At 34.9% G+C, this 11,232-nt stretch overlaps 1 protein-coding gene across 1 annotated transcript; it reads right to left on the bottom strand.

The window, feature by feature from the left end:
- Nucleotides 1–10,037: 10,037 nt before the first annotated feature.
- LOC100663383 (olfactory receptor 1M1-like) lies at nucleotides 10,038–10,985 on the bottom strand. Its single transcript, XM_010601970.2, has one exon. It carries the CDS (start codon nucleotides 10,983–10,985, stop codon nucleotides 10,038–10,040), a length of 948 nt encoding a protein of 315 aa, XP_010600272.2.
- Between the last annotated feature and the right edge of the window lie 247 nt (nucleotides 10,986–11,232).

The raw sequence follows: 11,232 nt of genomic DNA, 5'->3' as shown, positions 1-11,232 counted from the left end.
TCATGACACACTTGCATTAGAAGCATTTATTAAGTGTAATTTAGGAATCTTGTTAAGGTGAATGATACAGAAGTATTAATTTGAAGTGATACACCAAAAATGTTAGTAAATTAGGTTCCTATTTAACAATTTCTATATAAATTTTTTTTATATGAATTGTTCAGTGACATTAGTTACATTTTTCACAATGTGTCAACATTCTCTCTAATTGTGTTCTGGTTGTTCCATTTCCAGCACGTTAGTTTCCTTGCCCCATTATATTCTCATCTTTGCTCTAGAGTAAGCTTTGACCTTTTGGTCTCATAGATGTTTTTCTAGTAGCACACCATACTTATTCATAATATCTTATATTTTGTGTGCCACTCTATTATTTTGCTAAAAGATGATGTCAAGGATGGGTTTCGTTCAAGGCTTAAAAGGTATCTCAGGGTGATAGTCTCAGAGAGCACTCTGGTTTCAAAACTTAAAAAAAAAAAAAAAGGATTTCGAGCTCTAATTTGAGTTCTGTTCCATGTTTTTCTTCCCTTCTATCAGGGCCCATGTATTGTAGCCCTAATCAGAAAGGTAGGTAGTAGTACCCAGTCGCCATCTAGTTCTTCTGGTCTTAGGGTATTTCCTGTAGGCTATCAGCCCTATTGACTAGTTTCTTCTCCAAGACTTTGATTTCCTTCTTACTCTTTTGCTCATGACAAGTAGAGCCCAGTAGTTGTATCTTAGATGGCAGCTCACAAGCTTTTAAGACCTAAAACCCTGCTCACTTCACTAGGATACAGAGCATGAACTTGTGAACTATATTATGCCCATTTTATGAATGGTCCATGAGACTAAGGTCCTAACCCTTCAAAGCTGGAAAACTAATCTCTCAAGGTGTTTGGTTATGTCTCAAAAATATCTGTAATTGTGTCTTCTATGACTGTATGTACCTGCACACACATATCTGTACTTACACAACATGTACATACTTCTATCTGTGCACACATATGTATACACTTGTACCTACCTACCCATGTACCTATATGCTTATACACAAATACATGGGGCCATATGCCCATTCTTTTTTGTCATTGTTGGTGTTGTTGCCAAATTACATATGTCAAATACTTTAGTACAAACATCCGTTTTTCTTGAACACTTCTTAGTGACACTGTTTGCTTTTGTTAAGCTGTGCTTACTACATCCACGTTCAGTGCTACTTTTTCCCATTGCCCAAAGTAACAACCCTGGTGGCGTAGTGGTTAAGTGCTAAGGCTGCTAACCAAGAGGTCGGCAGTTCGAATCTGCCAGGTGCTTCTTGGAAACTCTATGGGGCAGTTCTACTCTGTCCTGTAGAGTCGCTATGAGTTGGAATCTACTCAATGGCAGTGGGTTTGGTTTGATTTTTTTACCCTCTAGAGTGTAACACCCCTATCCCCCAACCTTTCCTTGGTAACCACCGATGAACACAGATCTCTCTCTCTACATATATATTCTGGTCTTCTTGTAAAAGTGGGATCATACAATATTTGTCCTAATGTGATTGACTTATTTCACTTAGCATTATGTCCTTTGAATCTATTCATGTTATAATGTGTTTTGCAAACTCATCGTTGTTCTTTATGGTTGCATAGCACTTCATTGTATGTATATACCACATTTTGCTTATTCATTCCAAATATGGGCACTTAGGGTGTTTCCATTTTTTGCTATTTTGAATAATGCTGCAATGAACATAGGTAGGCATATGTCTTTTTCTGTTTCTTTTATTAGATCTCTAGGGTATTTACCTAGCAGTGGGATTGCTGAATCATAAAGTATTTCTATTTCTAGTTTTTTGAGGAAGTGCCATATCATTTTCCATGATGGTTGTACCATTTAAAAATGCCACCAGCAGTGGATAAGGGCTCTAATCTCTCTACACCCTCACCAGCATTTGTCGTTTCTCCGTCTTTATTTACAGCTGCTGTATAGTATGTTTTGATATTGGGAAGTGAGAGGCTTCCTGCTTTGTTTTTCTTCTTCAGTATTGCTTTGGCTATTTGGAGTCTCTCCTTTCCGTATAAAGTTGGTCATTATTTTTTTCCATTTTAGTAAAGAATGTTGTTGGGATTTACATGGAGACTGCATTATATCTGTAGATATAATATTGACATTTTCACTATATTAAGTGTTCCAGCCTATGAGCATAAAATGTTCTTCCATTTATGTAGGTCTATTTAGTCTCTTGTAGTAGTGTTTTATAATTTTCATTATATAAGTCTATAGGGTTGCTATGAGTCGGAATCGACTCAACGCAGTGGGTTTGGTTTGGGTTTTTAAGTCTTTTATGCCCCTGGTTTTCTATGTATTTTATCATTTGGGGGACTATTGTAAATGGTGTTGTTTTCTTGATTTCCTTTTCACAATGCTTGTTAGTGTAAAAGAACCCAACCAACTTTTGTGCATTGTTCTTGTACCCTGCAACGTTGCTGAATTCTTTTATTAGTTCAGGCAGTTTTCTTGTGGAATCTTTAAGGTCTTACTATGTATAGAATGAAGACATCTGCAAATAGAGACAGTTTTACTTCTTCCTTTCCTATTTGAACACCTTTTATTTCTCTTGTCTTATTGCTCAGACTAGGACTTCCTGTACAATGTTGATTAAGAGTGGTGATTATGCTCGTCCTTGTCTCATTCCCATTCTCAGAAGGAAGGCTCTCAGCCTTTCTCCTTTGAGTAAGATGATAGCTGTTGATTTTGCATATATCCCCTTAATTATGTTGACAAATGCCCTTTTTATTTCTATTTTGCTGAGAGTTTTTATCAGGAAATGCTGTTGAATTTTATCAAATGGCTTTTCTGCATTAATCAATCTGATCATATGTTGTTGTTTTTCCTTTGTTTCATTTATGTGGCAAATTACGTTGATCAATTTTGTAATGTTGAACCACTCTTGCAATCCTGGTATGAATCCCACTTGATTATGGTGCATGATTATTTTTATTGTTGTTGAGTTCTATTGGTTACAATTTTTTTTGAGAATTTTTGCATCTATATTCTTGAGGGATATTGGTCCGCAATTTTCTTTTATAGTGATATCTTTGCCTGGTTTTGGTATCAGGATGATGCTGGCTTCATAGAATGAGTTAGGTTGTATTTCTTCCTCTACTATGTTTTGGGTAGAATTGATGTCAGCTCTTCTCTGAATGCTTAGTAACATTCCCAATAAAGCCATCTCTTCCTGATATATATATATATATATATATATTGCCAATTTTTTGATGATACCTTCATCTCTTCTTTTGTAATGGGACGGTTTAGATTTTCTACCTCTGTTTGTGTTAGTTTAGGTAGGTAGTGTGTTTCTAGGAATTTGTCCATTTCATCTAGGTTTTCAAATTTGTTGGAGTACGGTTTCTCATACTATTCAGTTATGATTCTCTTTATCTCAGTGGAATCTGTTGTAATTTCTCCAGTTTTATTTCCTATTTTGGTTGTTTGCCTCTTTTTTTTTTTTCTTAATCTAGCCAATGGTTTGTCTATTCTGCTGATCCTTTCAAAGAATTGATTTCTGGTTTTGTTGATTCTGTTGTTTTACTAATTTTTATTTCATGTCTTCTCTGATCTTTATTGTTTCCTTTATCTTGGTAGCTTTGGGCTTCTTTTGCTCTTCCTTTTCTAATTGTTAAAGCTATCAGTTTAAGTTACTGACTTTGGATCTTTTTTCTTTTTTAACATAGGTATTTATTGCTATGAATTTCCCTTTTGTTATGTCCCAAAGGTTTTGATATGCTGTGTTTTAATTTTTGTTTGATTCTAATTATTTTTAGTTTTACATTTGATTCCCTCCATGACCCGATAGGTTTTTTTTTTTTTTAAGTACTGAGCTGTTTAATTTCCATGTAATTATTATTTTCTTATTTTTCCAATTGTTGTTTTCTAGCTTCATACCGTTATGGTCTGAGAAGATTTGAATTTTTAAAAATTTGTTGAGACTTCTTTTGTGACCAGACATATGGTGTATTATAAACAATATCCATGTGGACTGGAAAAAAATATGTATTGTGTTGATGGTGGGTGCATTGTTCTATATATGTCTGTTAGGTCAAATTTGCTTATTGTTTTTATTTTAGTCCTCAATTTTCTTAGTGATCTTCTTTTTAGATATGCTGTCTAGATTTGAAAGTGGTGTGTTGAAGCCCCCAAGTATTATTGTGGAGTTGTCTATTTCCCCTTTCATATTAGTCAGTATTTGTTTCATGTATTTTGGAGCATTGGTGTTAAGTGAATAGATATTGATAATTGTTATGTCTTCTTGGTGGATTGCCCCTTTTATTGTTATGTAATGTCCTTCTTCTTCTCTTATAATAGATTTTGATTAAAGTCTATTTTATCTATATCAGTATGGTGATCCCCACTCTTTCTTTGTTACTAGTTTTATGGAATGTTTTTGTTCATCTTTTTATTTTCATCTGTTTGTGTTCTTATGTCTAAGGTGTGTTTTTTGTAGGCAACAAAATGAAGGATCATGCTTTTTTTTTATCCATTCTGTCACTTTCTGCATTATGCATGGGTAGTTTAAACCATTTACATTTCAGGTTATTATTGAAAATAAGATCTACTTCATTCTTCGTGCTACTTGTTTTTTTGAGTGACATATTTTCTTCAACCTTTTATTTTCATTTTCTGTTATTTTCTGTTTGGCTGTTTTCTTGTGATGAGCCTTTTTTATTTCTTCATTCTTCTGTGTAATTTTTTCTCGGTGATTTCTTAGTGGTTACTACACATATTACATTAAACAGTTTGCAATTGGGACAGCATTTAACATATAAAAAAAGGTAAAATACAACAATTACATACCAAATCTATTTCTATTTTGCTCCCCTTGCCCGCTTATCTGTTCGTGAGTCTCCATTAACATCATTGTACATCCTATATCTGACAGGTTTAATTTGTACTTGTTTCTTGCACACTTGATGTTGTATTGCTTGTGGAACTAAACTATTGAGTTTATTTAATGAAAATATCATATACTTGGTCCTTATATTTTCCCATGCTGTTGTGTTTTCTGGAGATCTCTCCTTTTTTATTTTATTTTATTATTTTTAAATTTTTATTTCTCAAGTTTAGATTTGAGTATTTATTTAATGTTCATTTTTTTCTATTTGGAGAATTCTCTTAAGTAATACTTGGACAGCTGGTTTGGTAGTGAAATATTCCCAGATCTTCTGTTAATTTGGGAATGTCTTGATTTCCCCCTTATTTTTGAATGACAACTTTGCTAGGTAAAGAATTCTTGGTTGGCAATTCTTTTCCTTCAGTATTTTACATATGTCACTCCTTTGTCTTCTGGCCTCTAGGGTTTCTGGGAAGAAACCTCCACTAATTCTTATGAAGGGCCCCCGATATGTTACGTTGTGTTTTATTCTTGCTACTTTCTGAATTTTCTGGTTGCTCTTAGTCTTCAGGAAGTTTATGAGAATGTGACCCTGGGTGGTCATCTTTTTAATTCTCCAAATTGGAGTTTGTGTAGCTTCCTGTATTAGCAGGCTTGGTTCCCTCTTCAGGTCTGGGAAATTCTCTACGACTATGCCTTTGAAAATTCTTTCTATGCCTTTATTATCACCATGATGCTCTGGAATTTCAATAATTCTGTTAGATTTCTAATTGATCCCACATTTTCATTTGGCTTTGCTTTTCTTTGACCTTTTCTGTTGTTTCTTTTGAGACTTAATCAATTCAGTTGCTCTTTCCTCTTGTCACTTATTCTACCTTCTGTCTGGCTCTGTTGTTGAATGTTTCTGTCACATTTTCTGATTTAGTCTAATTTTAACCTTCGGTTCCAGTAATTCTCTGTCTCTTTTTTTTTTTGGGGGGGGGGTGTTAAGTTTCTCATTTTGTTGTTCAATTTGTTTCCTGATCTCTGTCAGCTTGTTTTTCTGTTTCTTTGTTTGTTTTGCTTTATTTAAACAAATTTAAGATTATTGTCTGTAAGTCTTCTATTTTTTTCCATTACCCTGTTCTCCATAGTAGAATTTTTCTTTCTTCATGTTTTTTTTTTATTTTGATTTGTTCTTCTTCTCTTGTGATTTTTTATGTTTTAATATTTTTTATAGAATGTGGGATATTTTGATAATTTTTGTGATGTTTTAAAATTCTAAGTTTTCTGATTTTCAACTGAATTATATTTGTTAGTTACCTCTACTATCTTCTCCTAAGTTCCACTAGAGTATACTCTTGCCCTTAAGTTTTTTCAACACTGAGTTAGGAGTTCTGTCTGAGGATTTATCACTGTTATTCTCATCTTTAAGTCTATTGTCACAACTTTTAGTCATTTTGAAATGTTTTAGTCTCTGAGTGCTTATTCTGGCTGGTTCTTTCTAAGGTAGCTGGCTTTGCTGATGTATTAGTGTCCTTCTGTCATCTGTGAATTTGGCTGTATCCCAGACTGCAATCCTGAGCTAGGTTCCTTTCCATCCCTGTGTAGGATTGAGGCAAAGCTTTCCCTGTGTAGCTAATTGCACATATTTGGGCCTTTTCCACTGTCTAAGAATGTGGATGGAAGTGATGGGGCTTGGCTTTCCTGATGCAAGGGTGAGGAGTGCTTTCTGTCATTCAGTCAGAAGCTAACCTGTGCGGCTCTCTCACGTGGTGTCCAGTTGTGGGCAGGGAACCAGTTCTTTTCTGCTGTGTTGCTTGTTTGATGTATTTTTTTTGCCCTGGATGAAGGATGGGCCCCATGACTCTTCACTGTATCTGAGTCTTAGAGACAATAGGCCTTGTGTCTTGGAGAGATTCAACAGCACTCACTCTCAGTGCCCCAGCTGCGCTGTTCCCCCTCCTGATTGGGTGGCCCACAGCCAATCTGTGCCACCTTAATTTTTTTTTTTTCCTCAGTTTAGCTGCCATCCTATGTTCTTTGTTCAGGGTGTTGCCCATCCCCATCCCAAAATGGACACAATAAGCTGAGTCCTCTGGATGCCAGTGGCTAGAATCTCCCAGTTTCTGTGTCTACCTCTCTCCTCTGTTTCTGAACTCACCTCAATTCTCCAACACTTCATCTTCAATCCAGAGCTCTGAGATCTCTGTCTGTGCTTGTTATTACTAGTTTCTCAGTGGATTAGTTGCAGGGAGGTAAAGAGGAGTGACTGTTCACTTTGCCATCTTGCCCTGCCTTGCCCATATAAAGTAATTTCTGCATTGTTGCCAATCAAAACTACAGTCTACAAGGATGAAAATTAATCTATCATTGGAAAAAAATGATTTCCTATTCATTACTATACCAACATTTAGAAAATCAGGCCTATCTGGACCATGTGTTTTTAAATTGTCCTCCTCTCCGAGAAACACCATCTCCTCCTGCTCCATCTGCATATAGCACTTACATCTATTTGACATATAACATTTAATTTTTTCACCCAAGCTTAAAATACTTTGATGGATTTCCACTTGGCATTATATATAACGAAATTCCTAACATGCTTTCTTCACTGTCCAGCATGGATAATCCATCTTCTGCCTGGCAATCTTGACATGTTTTATAATTGCTTCACTTGCTTTTAAGAGCTGTGGGGATGGTGGAGCTACGAGGAACCTTCTGTTTCTGCAAAAGACAGGTAGTCTGGGGAGAAGGAGTAAGGAATAGGAAGAGAGTGTGATGCCACTGAGATCAAGCTATAAGCATAGGTTGGCAGGGCTCAGGCAAACCAACTAGATACACTTTACCATGTGAGGGTGTATTTATGTATGTACATGTGTGTGTGTTACTCCTGTGAGGGTGTATGTATGTATGTATATGTGTGTGCATGCGTGCATGTATGTGTGTAGCAAGCACATTTGAGAAGAACCCAACAGACACATACTGGAGCAAGAAGTTCCTTTATCCATGCATGCGTCAAGGTTATATCTGTCCTGAAGGTGTATGCATATAAAATAAAATTTGTCTATGTTGTTTTAATCTCTTAAACATTCCATATTACATGGAATATTCAAATGAGATTTACCAAAGTTTGCAAAATAATTTTGATCTTCTTACAATTCACTTCTTTGGGTTTCCTTTTAGATTTAATTTTTAAACTCTATAATAAATTGGTTTCTACTTGTGCTTTTAATTGGAAGCCCTGGTTGTGTAGTGGTTAAGAGCTACAGCTGCTAACCAAAAGGTCAGTATTTGAACCCAGCAGGTGATCCTTGGAAACCCTATGGGGCAGTTCTACTCTGTCCTATGGGGTTGCTATGAGTCAGAATTGACTCAATGGCAACAAGTGTGGTTTTGGTTTTTGTGTTTAAATTATTTATGTTCCTCTACTTTGTTGGTTAAACTTTTGGAAATATTCAGCAATGTACACTACAAAATATCTTGGGTTCTGAATAAAATACATTGTAACCAAAACGATACCAGCTTTGGAACATTTCTTTAGGGCTTTTTTGTGTCCTGATATTCTGAAAAGTTGTGTAGAGGAAAAAGTTAATGTAGGTGTAGTAAAATCATCTTACTCTAATGTTGTTGTGGTTGTTAGGTGCTTTTGAATCAATTTCAACTCATAGCGACCTTATGCGACTGCCCCATAGGGGCAGTTCTTGGCTTTAATCTTTACGGGAACAGATCACCAGATCTTTCTCCTGCCGAGTGATTGGGTAGGTTTGAACAGTTAACAGCCTTTCAGTTAACAGCCACAAGCTTAACCGTTGTGCCACCAAGACTCCTTTCCTTAAATGTATATTAAATATTTTGATTGATTTTAAACTTTTATGAATATATATTTTCTTATGTGTTTTCTAAGTAGGAAAGAATTTAGTCCATTGAATTATACTTTAGACTATAAAAATTGTTATTTATATTCTAGATTAGTAAAATGGTGTCCCACTGAGGCTTTTTGTCTAAATTTCATCCTTAATTAACTTTCAATTTGCCTTTTTGTCAGTGCTGTTCATAAATTTCCTGTATTTATTTGTCCAAGCTTTATTTTGCATATTTCGTTTTACATTATTTTTATTTATCTTTTGAAATCAGAATTGAAGAGAATTTTATTGTTTAGTTAATATTAGGCTCTGTGTTTATTAAATAATAAGCTTAATGTTTCAATTTAGCCCCTTAATATCACTCTCATTTAACTATATATTAAAATTTATTATCCAAATTTAATATCCATTCCTGACCACGCCTCTCACCCCTAATATACAAATAGACATTCCCACTTGCACACACACCAAAATGAAGTGGAAATCGATTATCCTCTATTTATTTACAGCAAACTAATTGTATACTATATGTAAACAGCAAACAGTAAACTAAATTGTAGCATATTAAAGCCTTTTGTTAAATTATAAACAAGTGGACAAGATGTCTACTGTATCTGCTATTGAATATGCACCAAAATTTTTGTCCAGTGCTATTCAACTAATGGAGCACTGGTAGCATAGTGGTTAAGAGATCAGCTGCTAACCAAAAGTTTGGCAGTTTGAATCCACCAACCACTCCTTGGAAAACTTATGGGTCAGTTTTAGTCTGTTCTATAGGGTTGCTATGATCAGAATCAACTCAGTGGCAATGGATTTGGGTTCAGGCTTTTGTATTCAACTAAAGAAAACAAGTTGGAAATAAATTCATAAGTTTCTATTTACAGTGATATAATTGTATACATAGAAAACACAAAGAATGAACAAAAACACAATATTAAAACCAATATCGAAGAAATAGAATCATTCTTCTTTGATGGATATCATTGTATAATATTTGTATCCATGTCCAATGGAATGAATTTTAATAAAAAAACATATTTGAGGTTCCATTGACAATTTAGAATTTTTAGAATATGTAAAACCTTAGCATTTAATATTTGAATCTGTAACATATGCAACAAACCTGAAACCCTGATATATATACTATTAATACGATCTGACTACAGTTGTGCTAAGGTTCTATAATTAATGAAATGTAGCTACACAAAAGTAAAGTGATAATTTGCCAAAGAAATGATAGACAAGCATTTTAGTCACAAAATGAAAATGCTCGTGGACAGCATTTCATAAAATCATCTCATCTATGTGTTTCCATGGAAATTCTCAGACCTTGGAATACATCATAGAAACAATTTCCTTTGAATAGTTTTCCTTATTGCCCCTCTCAGGTTACCATTCCTTAGACTATAGATAAAAGGATTTAACAAAGGAATAACCACAGTGTACATCACAGCTGCTGCTTTGTCTCTTTCAGCTATTCTGGTGGTGGATGGGCATAAATACACATCAATTATTGTACCAAAAAATAAGAGGACCACACAGATATGAGAAGAACACGTGGAAAATGCTTTACACTTCCCTGTGGCTGATGGTATTCTGATTATAGCATAACCAATGAGGATATAAGAAACTAAAATGCAAATAAAACTCACAACTACCACCAGCCCTCCTTCAATAAAAATAAATAATTCATTGATATAGGTATCTGAACAGGATAATTTCAGCAATGCGCCAATATCACAGAAGAACTGAGGGATTTTGTTATCCTCACAGAATGGTAACTGAACCAATAGGATGGTGTGTATCTGAGCCCTGAAGATTGCAAAGATCCAGGAGCTGACCACCAGAAGAGCACAAAACTTGGGCGTCATAATGGCTAAGTAGTACATAGGAAGGCAGATGGCCACAAAACGGTCATAAGACATAATAGACAGAAGTAGTGTTTCCAACCCTGAAAAGCAGAGAAACATGTACATTTGTATTAGGCAGCCATTGAAAGAAATAGTTGGATTTCCTGTCTGGATGTCTGCAAACATTTTAGGAACTGTAGTGGAAGATAAACAGAGATCAATCAAAGATAGATTGCTAAGGAAAAAATACATACGGGAGTGAAAATGATCATTTGAGACAATTGTTAGGATGATGAGCAGGTTCCCAATCATGGTGGTCAGGTAAATGGAGAGGAGCAGAGAAAAGAGGACTGGCTGTTTGGCCAGGTCATCAGAAAACCCCAGGAGGATGAATTCCAAGATGTTGGTTTTGTTTAACTTCTTCATAAATTCTGTCATCTTCATGTAACTCTTGTGCTAAAAACAGAAACATGAAGCTCAGCTCACAGAACAGATCATATACTCCATACATGTCAGATTTCTGTCTCTAAAAATAATATAAATAAGATTTAGTTGGGGATACTTTTGGTCATGGTTTGTTATCACCAAATTAGTTCAAGAAAATTTTTATTTTCTTTTAATAAACATTCTATCACACAAATACAGTGCTCTAACACCCAAAATAGCTATTGTATATATTATGTTC

This window comes from Loxodonta africana, unplaced genomic scaffold (assembly GCF_030014295.1).
Source record: "Loxodonta africana isolate mLoxAfr1 unplaced genomic scaffold, mLoxAfr1.hap2 scaffold_55, whole genome shotgun sequence".
NCBI lineage: Eukaryota > Metazoa > Chordata > Mammalia > Proboscidea > Elephantidae > Loxodonta > Loxodonta africana.
The sequence above is the reverse complement of the archived record's forward strand: the minus strand, read 5'-3'. Positions and strand labels throughout refer to the sequence as shown.

Coding starts and splice junctions, on each gene's coding strand:
- LOC100663383 (XM_010601970.2), bottom strand. CDS start 10,985: ATGACAGAATTTATGAAGAAGTTAAACAAAACCAACATCTTGGAATTC.